This window comes from Mirounga angustirostris, unplaced genomic scaffold (genome assembly GCF_029215605.1).
Source record: "Mirounga angustirostris isolate CCGP_5_RB_7025 unplaced genomic scaffold, mMirAng1.0.hap1 SCAF_8, whole genome shotgun sequence".
NCBI lineage: Eukaryota > Metazoa > Chordata > Mammalia > Carnivora > Phocidae > Mirounga > Mirounga angustirostris.
Window position 1 is genome coordinate 131,130,309 of NW_026991716.1, and position 20,920 is coordinate 131,151,228.

The window sequence follows — 20,920 nt, forward strand, 5'->3', positions numbered from 1 at the left end:
CGCCCTACAGCATCCATTCTTAATAAAAACCCTCAACAAAGTAGGGATAGAGGGAACATACCTCAACATCATAAAACTGGGTGTTGCATGTAAGGATGAATCACTAAATTCTGCTCTTGAAATTAATATAACACTGTATGTTAACTAACTGGAATTTAAATAAAAACTTGAAATAAAAAAAAAACACCCATTGCTCATCACAACAAGTGCCCTCCTTAATACCGGTAACACATTTAATTCATCTGCTCACCCACCCCCTCCAGCAACCCTCAGTTTGTTCTCTATAGGTAAGAGTCTCTTTTATGGTTTATCTCTCTCTTTATTATTTTTCCCCTATGTTCATCTGTTTCCTTTCTTAAATTCCACATATGAGTGAAATCATATGGTATTTGTCTTTCCCCGACTGACTTATTTCACTTAGCATAAAACACTCTAGCTTCATCCATGTCATTGCAAATGGCAAGATTTCATTCTTTTTGATGTCTAATATTCCATTGTATGTATCTATATATCTATATATCTATATCTATCTATATCTATCATATATATATATATATATACACATACACACACATATATACCACATCTTCTTTATTCATTCATCAGTCAATGGACATTTGGGCTCTTTCGCTGGGCATTTTGCTGTTGCTGATAATATTACTGTAAACATCAGGGTGCATGTATCCCTTCGAATCAGTATTTTTGTATCCTTTGGGTAAATACCTCAGTGTAATTGCTAGGTCGTAGGGTAGTTCTATTTTTAACTTTTTGAGGAACCTCCATACTATTTTCCAGAGTGGCTGCACCAGTTTGCATTCCCACCAACAGGGCGAGAGGGTTCCCCTTTCTCCACATCCTTGCCAACATCTGTCATTTCCTGTGCTGTTGATTTTAGCCATTCTGACAGGTGTGAGGAGGTATCTCATCATGGTTTTGGTTTGTATTTCCCTGGTGATGAGTGATGTTGAGCATCTTTTCATGTATCTGTTAGCCATCAGGATGTCTTCTTCGGAAAAATGACTGTTCATGTCTTCTTGGGGCAGGTGCTTTTTAAATCTCCCTTTTGGATGAAAAAACTGAGACACAGAGAACTTAAGTAGCTTTCTCAAAGTGTCTCCACTATGACATGGCTGAGCTGGGAGTAAGCCAAGGCCATCTGTTTGGAAGGTCACACTCTTAAGTAATCACAGTACGCCACATTGAATATTGCAACCACTCCACTGCAGTTTCCTGTGAGAAAAGACCTTGCCTATCAAGAACATTCATATCTTTTCATGATCGACTTGTTTTCTCAGTCACTATGGAATGTATGGAGCAATGTCCTTATTTTCCTATAAAAAGTCCCCTACTCTTATTGTACTATTACCAATGAGATCCTTTAAAAGACAGTGACTTCACAACTGTCAGCTGTGGTTGTCACAGTGGTTACCACAGAATCTCTCTTTTTTTTTAAAGATTTTATTTATTTATTTGAGAGAGAGAGAATGAGAGAGAGCACATGAGAGGGGGGAAGGTCAGAGGGAGAAGCAGACTCCCTGCCGAGCAGGGAGCCCGATGTGGGACTCGATCCAGGGACTCCAGGATCATGACCTGAGCCGAAGGCAGTTGCTTAACCAACTGAGCCACCCAGGTGCCCTACCACAGAATCTCATTCAAACTTTGTAGCAAGGCATTGAGACTCTCCTCAACATGGCTACACGCCACACAGGCAAATATTGTATTCTTTTAGTGCACACCCTCTGCTTTATCTGGAGCAATCACCTTCTTGTCATCTAGATGTAGAAGTTATGCTTATGCCCAAATACAAGTCTATGCTTGCGTCTTTGTCCATAAAAATGCACACCTCCTCTGTCCTGCTGTTTTCACTTATGTCATTGTGTTTTCATTATGTCTCCATCGTGTCTGATGGGACACACCAAACCCCTCTGCCTTAGTACACCTGTCTCCACTGAATTTCTTATTCTCTAAAACTCTTTAATCTTGTAGGTTGTGCTTCTGGATTGAGTGCCAAGTCTTGTAGTGCCTTGCTTTGAGTTTTATAATATGAGACTACGATCTATAGCTCTTTCTATATCATTTGTTTCTAGCAATAGAGTAATAAGCATAAATATACATATATAGAAGGCAAAATTAGAACTTGGGGACCCTATATAACATGCAAAATTAATTAGTGTGCAATAGTTTCAGTCCCTAACACAATGCCTTGAATATAATAGGCCTTCAATAAATATTTGATGGATGACATTTTTTTGCTGTTGTTATATTAGTTTGAACAAATCCCTAAGAGTTGCACTCAGAGTAAAGTACAGAGAAGCTGATCTTTTGGGTCATTTCAAATAGGTAGAGAGCCATTTGCCACCTATTAAGGACAAAAGAGATTTGATGACAAAAGGGTTTCCAGACCATCCAAAAGTGCTATTCTAATAATATTTTTTCACAGCTAGCAAAATGGGATCATAGGAACCTTTCATAAGCAGATGCTGTCTCTCCCTATATAAATGCTCTTCCTAGTCTTGGCCAAAACAAAAACAAAATGGCAAAATAAAACAAAAATAAAATGTGAAGAGCATCTCACTGTTTATTGTTTTGCCCAAAACCTGGTTGATAGGACTAGATTTGATCAGTTTTGGGGGGGGGGGGAATCAGTATTGATATATACCTGGGTCTGGACTTTTCTTATACTTATTTATTGTTTCATCCATTCAGTTAACATATAATTTACTAATCAACTCCTAAATGAAGGGATCTGTGGTAGATCATTCAAGATATAGAAATTAGGCATTAGGTAACTGTACACACAAACCCTTGTGCTCAGCATACATCATTTCTTGTTCTGTAGCAGGCTTAGGGAATTTAAGATGCTTTTTACACTTAAAATTTTAAAAGAATTTTTTTTTTCAGCCTCAGTCCTGGGATTGCAAAATGAGACAGAAGACACAAAGTATGCCAGAGGGTTAACATTATAGTTGTAGGAACTTGAGGAGGACAAGTATAACCCATTACAACTGTTAATACTGATGCGTCAGGATAAAACTATGCCCTGAGAAATAATGTGCGGAGTAGCTATGATTGCTGGAAGCTGATGGATCCAAGAACCTGAGTTATTTTTCAACAAACTATTGTGCCACTTTCTGCCTCTTTCTAGACACTGACTATGTTTTTAGCAGGGCAAAAGTGATTTGAAATTTTTTTAGAGTTCAAAATTTAAATCATGTTCACTTTGCTGAAACTCCATTGGATGACAAAGTAGCAGAAGAGAAAACCATGCAAATAAAAGAAATGGAGTAAAAGGGAATGGAAAAGCTTTAGAGATGCCATCATCCCAAAAAGATTAGAAAACTAGCCACTGAGAGCCAAGGGCAGGGAAAGAGCACTTGGAAGTGTCCCCGAAGCCTTCCAGAAGTGGTCAGAGCATTCCTCGCCCTTCTCGTCATTTGTTAGGATTTTGTTATTAGGAAAATTACTTACTTTCGATCTATTTCTTTTAGATATTTCCATGTAGGGAGGACTTTTCTTTGTCTCTTTATCTTTGTTATTTCTCTGAAGTATCCCAATTTGGGGAGGATGTTAAATGTTTAGGTAAAATTTATGTGTAAGTATGCCGTTTACATACAAAGGTAATGAGGCCCAGCTTAAGAGATGATGCCATTAGGTTATTATAGTTGCCAATAAAATCAGCATGCGTTTGTTTCTTTTTCAGCTCCCTACAAATATTCACTCAGAATCTTTTCGAATATCAGTATTGTGAAAAGCACAGTTTTGAATTCTTTGGGGAGAGCAAAGATGAGTGAGTCTGCATCTTCCTCTCTAGTAAGTCCACAATTAGAACTGACCCACTAAGTTATACGTCGGAGGGGTAGTGTATCTTCCAGAACTGGAGAAAGGCTGAGAAAAAGAATCAGAGATCTTTTTCAAGCAACCAACAAATCACATTTTTCTGAAAGCATGTCATTAATCATACACCATCTTGCAGACTCTAGATGGAGTCAGTATAACTGGTCTGTGTAAGTAAGTGTAATCAATTCCCATATGATCTAGGATTCTCCATGTATTTATGATTAAGATCCGTTTTCTTCCTATCAGCTCACATTCAGAAGTGTAGGTGTTTTTCACATTCTTCTTCTATCCAAAGTAGAATACTTTCAGAGAGCTGTATGCCTTTGAGATGATTTGGCTTTGCTATCAATTTCTAGTCTTAAAATTTGACTTTTATTGGTATCTAAGATGCCTTGGAAATAATACATAGAAGTTATTTGAAGTGAACTTCATGGACAGTTCTTACTTTATCCATTATGACCACCCCTCATAATGGTCATGTCGAACCTAATGGTATAGTGGGTGTCCTACTCCTCCTGGCCAGTCCTCAGCTAGCCATATATGGTCAGGCACCAGACAAAAACCCCACATATCTTACAAATCTTTATGAGAGATTTGAAAGGTGAGAAGTGTATCTTTTTGAGGTTTTACCTGTCTATTTCATGCATAGCTCCTTATTAACAGGTTTGCTATCTCTTAAGAGTAAATAAAATATTTTTTTGACATCTCAAAGTCATTTTAGAATTCATTAAATTAATAATCTCTTTATTTTAGGACTTGCCATTTCTCTTCAGTCTTCAAGTCCTGATGAATTTTCACAGACATTCTTTAGTTAAGTAAGGATATTAATAATTTCTCTTAATAGCTTATGAAGTGAGTCATTGAAAGTGAGTCATTAAGGCCAACTCCTGTGTGTGCTCTTAAATAGCAGTTTAACTGCTATTGTTTTACTAGGTCTGTATTACAACATTTTCCTCCCAAGATCTCCTTGTCTCATATGTAGACAGCATTCCCAATAGTTAATAATATTCTCTTTCTTTTTCAATAGTTTTATGAGAGCATTCCAAGAAAAGTGGAGGAAAGGGCGAGGAGACCCCTATTGTAATGTGATGTGCGTGAAAATACCAGCAGCCCTTGATCACCTGGGAAGTCACTGATTTCCATCCTTCCCCTGTGAGGGGTTCTTAACTTGGCATCCATAGACACACCAAGTTCTTAAAAAGAACTGGGTTTCAGTATAATTGGTTTTATCCTGTGATTTTTAAATATTTTATTTCATGAATTCAGAACCTTATTCTGAGAAGGGGTCCATAGACTTCAGACTTCCAAATTGAACAAAGATGTTTAAGAACTCTGTCATAACTGTATATGAAGCTATGCATTGTAGATGGTGAAACTCATGGTCAGGGTATGGGAAGAAAATTTGTCATCTGCATAATATTTGGCACTTTTATTATTAAAAAGGAACTAGAGTGGGACGCCTGGGTGGCTCGGTCGATACAGCATGCGACTCTTGATCTTGGGTTTAGAACCCCATGTTGGATGTAGAGATTACTTAAAAAAATAAAATCTTTGGAAAAAAACCCAAAAAGGAACTAAAGCAATGGGAGCAACCATTTATTTGTTGACCACCAGTATTTTCTAAGCAATATGATAGGTTCTTTATATACTTTTAAGTTGTCATCATAACATATTACAGGGCTATTATTATCATTCTGACTTTGTAGATAAAGTAACTGTGAAGCCCAGGGCAATTCATTCATTCAAAAAATATTCACAGATCATACATCAAGAGAGGCACTGTGCTAGGCACCAGAGATGAAATAATTCACCCAAGGTCATGTACCTAGTAAGTGGCAAATCCGTTGTCAGCAAAACCCATTACCTCTCCCCTCACACCCTGCATCTTCGTAACTCATTCTACATTTGAAACATTAAAAATCCTATTGAAAAACATGGAACTCTAAGAAGGTAGCCAACAGACATTTTTCTCTTTATACAAATGTGAAACATAATTAGGTCTTCCTGGAACGTGGTACTTCTGCTCATGCTTTTCTTCACTCCAGCATTGCCTGAGCAAACTGGAACCCAGTCAATGACCTCTTGGATTAAGCCCATTCTCTTCTTGGACCATCACTAATCTTGTCATCATGAGAGAGAATAAGAATATATGTCATTTCAGTGATGGCACCTGTATGTCCTCATATCCAAGAAAAGATATCTATTCCTCTGCCTTGCCAAATATTCCTAAACTTTGCTTCTAATGTGGTATGTGTGCTATTGGTTTGTTTGTGTGTGTGTGTTGGGAGGAGGTTGTTTTGTTTTTTTAATGATCTTAAGATTTTCTTATTTGCAGTCTGAAATACTTAGAACAAGAGATTTTGCAAGCTTGAAGACAAAGTATATTTTCACTGCTAAATGTAAGATAGGTTCGTGCTGATAAGCACAATTTCTGTGAATCAAAGGAACCACCTTCATGTCCATTTCCAATTCTGGTTTAATTGCTCCTTCTGTATTGGAAGCTGATTTGAGAAGCTGACTATAGCACTAGAGATATTGAAAGTGTGATGAGGAATTTTAGACCATTGTTCCCTAGAGAATTTCCTAACTGCTTCATAGGTGGTAAGAAGAGAAAGACCAGATAGATAGATAGATAGATAGATAGATAGATAGATAGATAGATAGATAGATGATAGAGAAAGTTCTTCCCTTTGGTTTTTTGACAATGTAATGTAGGTTGGAAATCTGACTAATCCAAAATTATGGATATTCTCTTTAATTTTAATTTATAAAAATAAAGACAACTTCTGTTTAAGAAGAAAAAAATAATTCTGTTCCACATTCTTTTATTTCCAAGAACTCAAAATAGACAAAGTAATTTTAAGTTTTATTTTCTTCAAATTTTATTCCATGCTGTCATCTTGCTTGCCATCTTTGAGAAAAAACTGTCCCAGTGGCTCTCCTTGCTCCCCTCCGGGGAGGGCATGTCCAGCTCCAAGGCTGGCACCCATCGGGGCAGCTCAGCGACATTCAGCTCCCCTCAAAGAGGAAGCTGGTGCAAGGTTGGCTGCGAGGCATGAAGTGACATCATTGCTAAGGCGAGGCTGCATTTGCCACTTAAGTGCACCTTCAGAAGGCCAGTGGGGAGGGAGAACACAAACTCAGGCTTCCAGCTGCATGAGGCTGCTCAGAGCTGGGACCCTGTATCCCCTCAGGACCCCCTCTGGATTCAAGAGGAGGAACGTAGGTGATCTTCTGAAGTTAATCTCCTATTTTGAGAAAGTAGAAGTGTTGCATCACCCAAAGTGGGAATGATCAAGAGATAATGTATTTTATGCCATTTATGAATTCTTATTATTGAAGGTATTTCGACAAAAAGCCACAGATGCGGCCAGAGTTGATCCTTTTCAGAATCAGTGGATAGCAGATGTTTATTTTTCCTTTTTTGAACTTCTATTTAACGGCATTGGATGTAATAAGTACAAAGAAAGGATAGCACATGCCAGACCCATGCTGTAGTATTATTATTATTATTATTATTATTATTATTATTATTATTATTTACTTTAGAAATAGTCTCTGAACGAAAAAGATTTTATTTTTTAAGTTAAAGTAACAAAGTCATTGTTTTCAGTATGAAAAAAATGGTTATTATTTTGATGCATTGGCATTTTTCATCACATCTTTGCCTCTTTTCTCTCTGCATACCCCTTCTAAGTGGTACCACCCATCCCCAATGGTTTCAGTTTTTACCTCTTTCCTGATCATATCCAATCTGTGACTTGAGTCTGCCCCAGGCCTCTTGGCTTTATAGCCTTACTTCAGCAATCTACTAGACTTTTCTCCATCCTTGCTCCTCAGGAAGTTTAGATGAAACATATTCAAGCTGGTGCTCACTGCCTTCCCCGTGAGCCTTCTCTTCCTTATGTATGCCCATCACCATGGCCAATCACACCGGCCAGACACTTTAGAGATCCTTGACTCCTCCCCCTCTTTTCATCCCTCATTTGTTAAATTCAGTTAATTCTCCTTCCTTGATATCTCAGCAATTAGTCTCTATTCATTCTCCTTGCCGTCACCCTAGCTAAGACTCCTATTTTTAAAATGTTTCAGCGGTATCTCTTTGCCTCAAGGCTGAAGCCAGAACTCCTGAGCACCCCCTGGCTCCTTCTTCCTTCTACAGCCACATTTCTGACCACTCCTTCCTCCTGCTAAGTTCTATATCCCTGCATGTCTGGTGTAGGGACAGTTTCAGGGTCATGCCATACCTCTGGTCCCTCTGTCGCATTGCCTCCTTTTCCATCAAGTATTCTATGGAGATGTGAATTAGAAATCTGAGGAAGTCTTACATCTCTGGATTAGGTGCCAGTCCTGTGTGCAGTGAATCCTGGATAGTCTTCCAATGTGGTCTTAGATACTCTTTTCCAATCATTTTTTAATTGGACTGTTCTCTCTTAGCTTTGATGTCAGAGACCAAGACATTAAATTTTTTTTGTCCCTAACATCAATATATGCTTGACACATAGTAGGTGTTCCAAAGAATGAAGCAATTAATTTTTCTGTAATTAATTCATGCTTTTAAGTACTCCAATGAGTACTGTATTTAGGAATGTTACTAAATACTTTTCTTTTTCTTTGTAGGAAAAAATACATTGGGTATTTTTTATTTTTTAATTTTTTTTAATTTTATTTTATTATGTATGTTAGTCACCATGCAATACATCATTAGTTTTTGATACAGTGATCCATGATTCATTGTTTTCATATAACACCCAGTGCTCCATGCTTCACTCTTTTGCTCCTTAAAAAATTGGGTCTACACATAGATTATACTGAATTTTTAGGATGTAAGTGACATTATATTCAAAAGGACAATTTTCCGGTTAAAGGGAAAGATACATTAATATTTTGTTCTATGATCATATTTAGACTGATTTTTAGTTAGATTGGAGAGTCCAACAGCGGTTTCCCAAATATTCTACTTGCCAGTCCAGTGCATTCTCTTTCTTTCTCTCTTTTGGTCTCTCTCTCTCTCTCACAATTCCTCTTGCTCTTGCGTTCCTCCTATTTCCACAGCAACTGTCTCAGTCCTCCACTATGCTCTTCTAACATCCTACCCTGTCACTTCCTTATTCTTCTCACCTTTGCTTCACTGAGAAACTGGAGATCTTCTTCCAGGAAGTCCTTCAAATTGCAAAAGATAATTCATTTGCACTCATTTTATCTCATTCATTTATTTACCTATTCCCCCCTGTTTATTTGAAAAATACTTATTTAAGGGCTTTTTCTCAGCCAGGTATGACATTAAGTACTGCAGGTATAATGTCATCAAGACATAGTTTTTGTGCTCAGTCTGTTTCCAGTCCCATGAGAGAGATGAATTTGCAAATAAGCACTGATACAGAGAAGAGCTACTGTAGGATAAGAACTTAATCTTGTTGCTGAGAGAGTTGAAGTCATTAAATAAGAGTGTACTGGGAAGAGGGGAAAGCGTATGTTGTAGCCTAAGGAATCACCTTTTCTTTCTTTCTTTTTTTTAAAGATTTTATTTATTTATTTGACATAGAGACACAGCCAGAGAGGGAACACAAGTAGGGGGGGTGGGAGAGGGAGAAGCAGGCTTCCCGCTGAGCAGGGAGCCTGATGCGGAGCTCGATCCCAGGACCCTGGGATCATGACCAGAGCCCAAGGCAGACGCTTAACGACTGAGCCACCCAGGCGCCCCAGGAATCCCACCTTTTCTCTAGCTTCAGAGATTAAAGGTGCCCACTGCTCAGATATTTTCCTTATGTTGGCACTCAACACATGTCATTACTGTATTATGACATTTTTTTGATTCTTTTATAGACTATGACCTTTTTGAGAATAAGAATCTTGTCCCATCTCTGTATTCACAATACCCAGCCTCATGCCGGTTTATATATATTGGAGATGCTCAATAGTATTTAGTGCATGTTGAGCATGACCATGTAAGAGGTACAGTGTTTACAGTTTGTTATCGTTGTGGGTTAAATTGCATCTCCCCAAAAGATATGTTGAAGTCCTAAGCTCTAGTACCTGTGAATGTGACCTTACTTAGAAGTAGTCTTTACAGATGTAATCAAGTTAAAATGAGATCATATTCAGTTAGTGTGGGCCCTAATCCAATATGACTGGAGTCTTTATAAAAAGAGAACAGATACAAAGACACACAGAGAACATCACGTGATGATGGAGGCAGAGATTGGAATGATGAATCTGTAAGCCAAGGAATGCCAAGGATTGCCAGCAACACCAGAAGCTAAGAGAAAGACATAGAACAGAGTCTTCCCTAGCATCTTTGGAGAAAGCATGGCCCAGCTGACTTTTGATTTCAGACTTCTGGCCTCCAGAACTGTTGTTTCCTGATTTCTGTTTTTTGTTTTTTTTTAAGCTCCCCAGTTTGTGGTACTTTGTTATAGCAGCTCTACCAAACTAATACAGTTACTATTTATTTTTATTAGGAAATATTGCTGTAGTTCCTGTTGTAATCCATAGGGAGTCAACATTGTTGATGGAACCCAATACCAAGCCAAGGGCTGTGTTGAACTAAGAAATGAAATAGTTCTTGCTTTGAAGGTAATTAGCATTTAGAGAATCTCTCTTATAGGCTCTCCTAGCTACCCACCTTATTTTTAGCATGGTTATTTAATGGCCTAGAAAGATCTGCTGTGGTTATAAAAGGATCCATCATGGGTTAAAGGAAAATAGTCTCTGGCTCTCTAATTTCTTTATGGGCTCTCTCTACAGTGGTTTAATTAAGGTCAGTGATAACTGACTTCAGATCTGGGATGGAGGCTGAAATGATTCTTTTTCCTTTATTTTGTTGTTTGTTCTCTTTGGGGCTGAAATTCGTGTAGGTTAATGGCAAGAATGTGAGAGGAGGGAGCTGTGAGGAAGACTGGAAGGGAGGAAGCACACTTTTCTAAATAAATCCCCCGTGTGCTTGTGAGACTCTCAGGTCCCCACTAACCTCAGACTTGGGACTGCCTATCCGTTCTTGGAATGGGGTCCTTTGCCTTATCCTCTGGTTTCTCAGAGGCAGTGTTGTTATATGATTTGCTACTCAGCATTTCTGTTATTTCTTGGTGATTTTGCCTTGGAAGACTCCCATTTTAATATTCTGAATTTAAGTAAAAACAATGAGAGAATAAGCCTCTTTTTTGCTCCTAATTCATTCTAGAACTGGATGTCCCTGGGTCATCAGCAATAATGGGTGTTCCTCTAGCAAATGTGTGTATGTGTGTGTGTGTGTGTATGTCAGAAAACACTCCCTAAGACTGTAAGAAAATCATCAATTTTGGTTTCACTGAGGGGCTTAGGCAGGGAGCAGGTAGGAGGAGGAAATCATCATTGTCCATTTGTTTAGGGGACTTGCTTAAAAAGAATTGTCTGCTTCCCTCTCAGTGTTTGTATTGACATTTGTAGTGTTTCCCGGGAACATACAGTTATCCAGAAAACTCAGACTGATGACAATAGTATTTGAAATGCCTCTGTAGGTCTGCTTCTAGGTAGATAGGAAAAAATGTATGTTCCAAGGTACAAGTGCTTGTTGACTTTTCAAACACAGCCAATCCATGCTCTTCCTGAGCGAACCCAGCGCCGCTCCACAGTGCTGGCCTTCCTGTGCATTTGCCAAGCACGTCAAGGGACAAGCTTAAGTACTTTACTTTATAGTTTATTAATTTTTTCCTTCTTTAGTTTGCAACCTACTCTCAGAAACTGGAAAATAATTTCTTTTACTTTTTTTCCCCCTTCTTCATTTAAGCCGAAATTGATTTTTTTCCTGAGCTGGTAAGGAAAAAAAATTAAGTTGTAGTTAATACCATTGCCCTTGCTGAATAAAAATAAAAGACTAGTTTACCTTCAAGCTGTGCCGTATCAGAGTAAAGAGCTTTTCTGTCCCTCCAAGGAGGATTTTGACATGAGAGAGTACAAAAAATGTATACTGTCAACAGAGAATAATTGTAGCCAATACAAGAAGTAATAGAATTGTTTATTTGGTGGACGGAGGGAATGGTTTTTTTGTGTGTACTTCAAAAATTGGGAAGCTAGGAGACACTCTTAAATCCATAAGCTTCTCCAGAACTCTTCTCAAATGCTTATTGTCATGACAACCATCTCTTCATAAACCAAGGCTCTGAGTGTAATACAGATGGGGTTGGTAACAAGATAGAGTTGCCATCTGCTTTGTTTTCTCTGAGGGACATTTTTTTTGATCCCCAAGTCTAATCCTGATATCTGAAAGTCTTGACTTATTTTTCTTTTTGGAGTCAGATATAGTTGTGAGATTAATTCTTTTCTCCTAACAAACCACTTCCTTATCTGTCATCACATAACATATTTTTTGTTGAATAGAAAGAAAAAAAGGGGGATAGTTATGTGTGTGTGGAAACAAACATATATTTTAATGATTTATTCCTCTATCTACTTGGCAAAGTCTGATATGAGGTACCTTGTAATTCAATAGTACAGTCAGAAGTAAGGCAGTCATTTTCCCAGGAAGCAGGTAAAATTATTATTGCCTTTGGATATTGTGTTTATGTCTGTGCTTCCTGACATAGGGCTTCATACAGTCTGTAGTAAGCCCTGTTGTTCTTACTTTCCACCAAAAGGAACACATCAATTCTCTAGGAGAAGAAAACCTTTTCTTGTTATTAAATTTAGAGAGAAATTTGCAGAATAAATGAATGCTTATATGAGGGACATAGCCCAATAGCTTCATCTGTCCCTTTCCCAAAGATGCAATGACATATTCAAAACTGAGAACATAATTTTTAAAAAGAAAATATTCACAATTTCACAATGCTGTGATCAGAATTAAGATCTATCCAGCCTTAGAAAAATAAGAAAATATGTATCTGGCCATTTAAAACTGTGTCATCAACAAAACTGCTAAATAAAAGTTCAGGGAAATATTTTATGAAGCTCCTATTTAAGGTCAAGAATAATTTCCTTCTTTGTGTTATAACTATTTTACATATGATACAATATATAATTCTAAACCTTAAGATCTTGAGGTGCTTTTCAATGTAGCTCTACTTTTTTTGCTAATCAGAGAAGTTCTATAATTACCTCTCCAGATAGACACAATTTATTTCCATATACTTTTTTCATATCCTATGTGTTGATGTGTAAAACATAATCAAATATTGGCAGGTAAGTAAAATGTAACCATAAGCTATGGCACACACAAATCCATACCTAGAAGTGTTTATGATGACTAAACAATAAATCTGGCCTAAAGTCCAGGGGGCACCTGGCTGGCTCAGCCAGTAGAACATGCATCTCTTAATCTCAGGGTCCTGAGTTCAAGCCCCACACTGGACATAGAACCTACTGTAAAAAAAAAAAAAAAAAAAAAAATCTAGCCTAATGTCCAGAGCAGGGAAAAAAATGCTAGAAAATTTTCGAAGTCTGAATACATTTCCATGGGTAAGTCTAATAATTTTTCAAAGGAGCGTTATAATGGGTGTATATGGTGTGGGGGATGGTGGTTAAAGCCCAACAATGGTTGGGGTGCCTGGGTGGCTTGGTCGATTAAATGTCTGACCCTTGATTCCGGCTCAGGTCATGATCTCAGGGTCCTGGGATTGAGCCCCATGCTCAGCAGGGAGTCTGCTTGAGATTTTCTCTCTCCCTCTGTCCCCCCCACCCTATTTTGTTTACTTTAAAAACTCTGCCCTGAATTCTTCAACCTCAACTCAAATTAATTGGCTATCAACTATGCTAAATGTGACATATTTTTAAAATATCAAATTTGTCACATTCAGTTCTTCACTTACCACTGGTTTTTATTGCTGAGTATTGCCTCGAGAACGCTGTTTTATTTCCCAAGGGAGGTCGTCACCATAGGGCAAGTTTTGTTCTATCTCAAGGCAAATAAGGAGCAGCAAACACAGTGTGGAAGTCTGCTGAGTTTAGTAGAAAACCATTGACCATTTATTGGGGTGTACAAATACAGCTGCATTCTGGATTTGCTAAACATCTTGAAATGCTTTGAGTGTAATAAAACCCCAGATGTGCTTTCTTTTCTCATTTCTTTGCATATGTATTTTAGGAGAAATATAATCCACATGCTCTTGTTCCCTCCACTTTTAAATCATGAAAACGTTGTTTTGTAAGAGCTGTTTGATGTCCAGGAAGTCTTTTATCCTTTTTATTAGGTTATTTTTGTATATAAATAAAAAGAAAAATATAAACAGAAAACACAACATGACTTAGGGCAAACACAAAGTGCCCAATTTAAGTTTGAAGCTCTAAATCTAAAATATTTTGAAATAAAACATTTCTCTTGGTGCTTTGCAAAAGTCATGTTCCCTTCTATTAGGAAGAAGTTCCAGGCCTATTGGGATGAATAGGAAGGAGAACGAATATTCACTGAGTAGGACTCTGGTACTCTGGGACATCTGCCAGCTCCTTAATTTTTACAATAACCCAAAGTGGTAGGTCAGTCCATCTGCATTTTACAGATGGGAAGAGCTTTCAGAGATCTTAAGTAACTGGCTGTAGGCCGCAGAAGAACTTCAAGCCAGGTCTACTTGACTTTTCAGCTCATACTCTTTTCATTATTTCTCTCCTCTTCATTCCGTTGGGAGGATGGGAGGGGGGTGTACCCTCCCCATAATAAAAAAAATCCCATGTTGGAAATACCTCGTAATCGGGCCTGAGAATTGAGGGCTGTTGTAGCCTCAAGAAAGTGTCAGCTCGGTATTGGCAAGGTGGATGTCTATGAGTATGGTGATTGCATAAGAATGTTGGATAAGTGATATTGTACCAGAGGGGGGGGGCCTCTGCACACTTCCCTTTATTATAGCAGAGGAAAGCCGGAATACACACAGACATAGTGATGTAGGGCAGGCTGGGGAGGAGGCCCATGTTCTTGCATTGTCATTCAATATTTCTAAACAACTGATAATCTGTTGCCATTTATTTTACTTTGTAACAGTGCTATGTATTTGGTAAGAGTGGTGGATGAAATTGTTTAAATGGGTTCAGCTCATTTCTTAAAACTTTTTCAGTACTTGTATATTATTGGATATGCTTAAAGAGTTATAGAATGGAAATCACAGTATTAATGGGTCTCTCTATAATGGGACTGCCTAAAAAGAGGATCTAAGATTTTATTTGGAGGCGGGAGGTCATATCATGGGGTACATGTCCATAGTATGATATCAAGTGACGATTTTCTGGAGAAAAAAGAAAAAATATTACAAATGGAGGGCATGAAGACTGCTCAGCATTTGAACTGGGATCTAGGTTCCTCTGGTATTATCCGTTCTGTAGGCTTTCTCCCAGAAATCCCCAATTTTGTTCAGCTTGTAGCTGTCTTTATGCTATAGTCTCATGTTCCATTCTTCTGCTCCCCCCTTTCTTCTCCTCCTCATCTCTTTCTTCCCCTCCTCCTCCTCCTCCTTCTCATTCTTCTTCATCTTCTCCTTCTTCACTGAGTCTTTGGCATCCAGAGGAAGAGGTTAATTATTTAAATCTTCTCCCGTTGAGTTAAAGCAATACAAAAAGCATTTAATAGGCAATTTCATAAGTGACATTTTGGAGAACATTGGGGTCATCATATGACTGAGAACATGATTAATTTTTTCTGAAGGTCAGGAAACTAATATTTTTTTCCAGTGGATTTACTAAGGGAACCAACCACCTGGTTTCTAGTTGCTTTTTTTCTTCCACAAGGTTTCTTCCTCACTTTGCCTCTCTATAGATTTATCCCATGGAAATAAGAAATATAATTACCATAGTGCTTATTTTTCCTCATGCTTATCCTGAAGAGCCACTGTGATTTACCTTTTACCCCACTGCAGTGCAGAACTTCACAAGCATTCATATTATAATAGTCATTTTGCCTAAGAATCTCAGCACACTTTTCAATGTCATTTCTAAGAGCCACGTCATACCCCATAAGGGAGGGTGAGGCTTGAAGGATTTCCTGTGTGCCAAAGCAAATTAAGTAATTTGTCTGGCAGGCTCCAACAGAGTGGGGAAGAGGGTTTAGGGTCTCATGAGGCCCAAGGGAAAGAGGAGGACATGCCATGAGGTTCTTTCACAGTTAAAACTAAGATAAAAATCTTGGAGGAAAAACAGTTATTTTATAATGGAGGACAGAAGGCAGGAATGTATTTATGCGGTGATGAAGCTAGAGATAATGAGTCAGTTGTATGCATAAGGGGTTATTTCTCTGTGAAAGAGACCTCCCTCAACTTCATTAGATCCCTGCCCACCTAGTGGGTGGGGAGTAGGAGGTGAGACATTTCTGTCTTCCAGGATATTCGATCTCTAGATACTCTATTACACTCGATCTGTGAATGTGGGCTAGAGGAAAAGACCCATGTTTGCTTTCTTTTAAAATTCTATTTTATAAAATGAGATTTCCTTACATCTGATCTCCTTTGGTCTCAATAAACTCTTGTTACTACTTTTTAGGTATGCATTCTGTCCCACTGGTGTGGATTCCACAGGCCCAGGGCCCCTTGTCACTGTCCCTGTCACTAAGATGTGAGTCCCCAAGTGATGGGAGGTGAATCGTCTCTCACTATGTCACCTGTAAGAATATCTGTCACTGATGCCTCTATTCATATCCCATAAATGCTTCTCCCTCCCATCTTCATTTTGGCAACACTTTCAGGTGTTCAAGAAAGGCCTTGTGGAATGCCTTTATGTTATTATAGCAGATCCAGTTGAAACTGCACATTGGATCATTCCTCTTGTTTATAAGGAAAAAGCTAAGGATTGAAACTTGATGTCTATTGATAGATAATATAATTTTGTTTGGGATTTAGTACATTATTGATCTCCGCTGGCTATGAATTTAGAGTCTTTAATGGACAGTCTTTAGTGGCCTTCACATTCATCAAGAAAGGTTGATTGATAGTCATCTTTGCACCTCCACTGCCACCCCTGCCCCAGGAACTTGCAAAGGGCACTATGCAAGAAATATAATAACCCTGTCTGAAGGCAATATGCACAGCTGGGAAAGATAACTAAAGAGACTATTTCTTTTTGAGAGATCTACATCATCTCAACAGAAGGCCCAGGCAATTTTGCTAGACCCAGACTGAAAACTATTGCTAACAGACATACTTCAGACAGATTTCATAATCACCAGACTTGCGTGGTACAAATGGTTATGGTGAGCTTCTGAGGCACCCAAGAGACCACTAAAAGTGTCAGACTTAAATAGCACTGAGGTTTTGGTTTGTTTTTTTAAGATTTTATTTATTTATTTGACAGAGAGAGACACAGGGAGAGAGGGAGCACAAGCAGGGGGAGTGGGAGAGGGAGAAGCAGGCTTCCCGTGGAGCAGGGAGCCCGAAGTGGGGCTCAATCCCAGGATCCTGGGATCATGACCTGAGCCGAAGGCAGTCGCTTAACCGACTGAGCCACCCAGGTGCCCTGCACTAAAGTTTTGAAGCGAGAATTAAAAAGTATGATTCAGTTTAATATGTAAGGTTACTACCAGAAAATACTCCTTTGGTTTTCCAAAATTGAAAGGTTGTGTGACCAGCTGTGGTTCTCTCAAAAGGTACTCCCCAATCTCATCCTGTGTGAGGGTTTGAGGTTTCTGGAGGGTATTGAATAACATGGTGTACGTGTCATCATGGTTGACATTATCACATGATTGTATTTTTTCCCATATAAGACAGTGAATGTCATGAAAGAAGACATCACTTTTTTAAAAGATTTATTTATTTTAGAGACAGAGAGAGAGTGGGCGAGAGAGAGCGTCGGGGGGAGGGGGAGAGGGAGAGAGAGAGTCTCAAGCAGACTCCATGCTGAGGTGTGGAGTCCAACACAGAGCTCAGTCTCACGACCCTGAGATCATGACTTGAGCAGAAACCAAGGGTTGGTCGCTCAACCCACTGTGCCACCCAGGCATCCCAGAAGACATCACTTTTGAATGTTAGTATTTCTGAAAGTGAGCTTAATTGACAGTGTCCATTTACATTGCTATTCTGAGGCTTTACCCAAAAGATCGGGGTAAAATCTTAGAGAATTAAAACTTCCTTGAGAGCTTTCCTTTTAAGTACTGCTCACTGGAGTCAATTTATCCCATTAGACACTGGGTATTGAGAAAAAGAAACATTTCCTATTGCCTCAGGCACTGTTTCTTCCAGAACAAGGTTAGTCCATTTTAACCCAGTGTACTCCAGAGGTAAATATCTGTAGGTTGTACAGATACCTGTTCCTTTTTCTATCAAGGAGGCCTGAAACCCAGTCACTGTGTTTTAATATTTTGGGTTTTTTTTTTTTTTTAAATGAACAGAGCTACCCATTTTTTCTCCGCTTGCAAGCCCTGCTTTAAATGAGTGAAACTCACTTTTTCCAATACCTGTTCTGAGAAAGTCTACACTGTTATGGTCCTTGGAATGGTTGATTTATGTAGGAGAAGGTGCGAGAAGTATTGGTTTTAAAAAGCAGAATTTGATAGAATCGTGCATCTGGTGCTTCTGATGAATATGCAGCCTAGCAGAATTTACAGATAAATGCATAATTAACATCAATACAATGTATGATAATGATCTGGTAGAAGCACATGAAAAGATGTGCAACATCATTAGTTATTAGGGAAATGCAAATTAAAACCACAGAGCCAGTGTGATACCTCTGTACATCTACTAGAATATCTATAATTAAAAAGAAATTCTACCCGAAACTAATAATACATTATATGTTAACTAAATTGAATTTAAATAAAAAAATTGTTTTAAATGATAAAAAAAAATAAGACTGCCGATACCAAGTATCGGTGAGGATGTGGAGCAACTATTGCTCTCATCTATTGTTGGTGGGAATATAAAATGGACAATTTAGCAGTTTCTTAAAAAGTGAAATATATGCCTACTGTATGATCCAGCCATTGGACTCTTAAGTATTTACCCCCCGAAAATGAAAGCCTATGTTCATACAAAAAATTAGTACATAGATTGCTCATAAAAGCTTTATTTGTTTTTTTTTTTTTTTAAGATTTTATTTATTTGACAGAGAGGGATATAGCGAGAGCAGGAACACAAGCAGGGGGAGTGGGAGAAGGAGAAGCAGGCTTCCTGCTGAGCAGGGAGCCCGATGCAGGCCTTGATCCCAGGACCCTGGGATCATGACCTGAGCCGAAGGCAGACGCTTAACGACCGAGCCACCCAGGCGCCCATAAAAGCTTTATTTGTAATAGCCCCAAACAACCCAAATGTCCAATGAAAGGATCAGCAAATTGTATTTATTTATTGTATATTTCCATACAATGGAATACCACTCAGCGATAAAAAGAATCAACTATTCATACATGGAAGACCATGGGTAAGTCTCAAAATAATTATGTTGATTTACAAAAGTCAGAAAGATGACTCTTAGGAATTAAATTAAAATAGTAACAGTGGGACTATAGAAAGGAGAGGAAGAATTTTAGTGTTACTTCAAAGATAGAATTTGTGAGGTTTGATTAGGGAATGATGACTCCCAGGGGGCATAGACTCTGAGGTCTTTCTCTAGTTGGGGTTTCTCTATATGGTTAGTCACCTACTTAGCAGTAAGGATGGCCCATCCATGTATCAGAAATGATCAGCTAATTGTTTAGTACTTCAAAACTGTAGTAAGGGCTCAATAAGTTGGCCATTTTCCTCCTCCTCCTCTGCTTCTTCTTCTTCCTCCTCATCCTTCTTCTTCTTCCTCCTCTCCCTTTTCCCCTTCTCCTCCTCTTGCTTATTGTTGTTGTTATTATTATTATCATTAGGCATCTGCCATATTGTCAGTAATGATTAGGAAAAACTTTAATCTCCTATTAAAGCCTTTATCAAACAAGGGCACATTAGTATTTACTACTAGAAGTAATTATAGTGTCAACTTTATTCATCTGACTCATTCTCCCCCAAGTTATTTATTTACACATGCTATTTCATTAGACTTTCATTTACATGGTGTGAAAAAAAAGAGCACGGCTTAGTGATGAAACAAAGAAATAGAAATTTAGTGACTTTGCTCTTGCCTGTGCTCTAATTCCTGTTTGGTTTAAGGCAAATAGTTTAAATTTCTTATACCTAAATATCTGCAACTGAATCAGAAATGAAATATAGTAATCACATAGGGCTATTAGAGATGTCTAAGTAAAAAACAATGTCTAAGATAATAAGTTTTAACACTAAGTATAGAACTTTATAAAAAGCCAAGTGGGTTGTGTAAATTAGCATATTTCTATAGATGTGACACTCAGGCACCAAGAAACTTACTGCTACCTTAATGTTCATTCATATACTAGATTTAGAAATAGTTACTTAACTTTCCTATCCAGTGTGCTTCCATTACATGCCATACCATCTAATAGGAAATAGATGCCTCGTTGCATTCATTTCATTGGTAATGACGACTTTTCATTTTAAGTCAGCAGGGTTTTCTTGTCTTGTTTTAGGCTTTGTCGATTTGAGCCTCCATGATCAAGTCCACCTTCTGGAATGTGCCTGGCTAGAGATCCTGATGATTGGACTTGTCTGGCGCTCCATGGAGCACCCAGGGAAGCTCCTATTTGCTCCTAACTTGCTCCTGGACAGGTAAGTGACCTGACTGTAGCTTGGGGGAAGCATATCCTTTATAATCACCAGTTTATTCCTAAAACTCTTTTATTGGTACTCTGTGAAGCACCCAAGAACTTTATGAGATAGATTTACTTTACAAAGGGGTGAATGTGGGAGATATAGTCTAGTGAAGTTCACAGAAAGTTAAGGACAACTTTCTGCTGGATGATGCTAGGCATCATAATAGAGCATCCTCAGAGAAGTTCTGTTATTTCTAATATACACATATATAATTTGTATATCGTATGTACATATACATATAAGATGTATGTTTATATATATACACATATGTATATATGTGTATATATATACACATCTATATAACTATGGACTCTAATTTTCTAACTCTACCTTCATCTTATATTAAAAAAATGAATAACCTTCCTTTAATTAAGGTCTCTTTTGGCCCACATACATCCAAACCACAATAGCCTCTTCATTTCCTTCTCCAATTTTCCTATCAGCTAAAGGAGGAAATTTGACCAGCATTCTGAAGACCACTCCCAGTTCTATCA

At 38.2% G+C, this 20,920-nt stretch overlaps 1 protein-coding gene across 6 annotated transcripts in view; it reads left to right on the forward strand.

The window, feature by feature from the left end:
- ESR1 (estrogen receptor 1) overlaps positions 1 to 20,920 on the forward strand; it is a 381,963-nt gene that overhangs the window by 283,676 nt on the left and 77,367 nt on the right. For all 6 annotated transcript variants that reach the window (XM_045865762.3, XM_045865760.3, XM_064598228.1 and 3 more), the window contains exon 6: positions 20,243 to 20,381. In XM_045865762.3, coding sequence (XP_045721718.1) covers positions 20,243 to 20,381 — 139 coding nt within the window. The remainder of the gene's footprint in view (positions 1 to 20,242; positions 20,382 to 20,920) is intronic.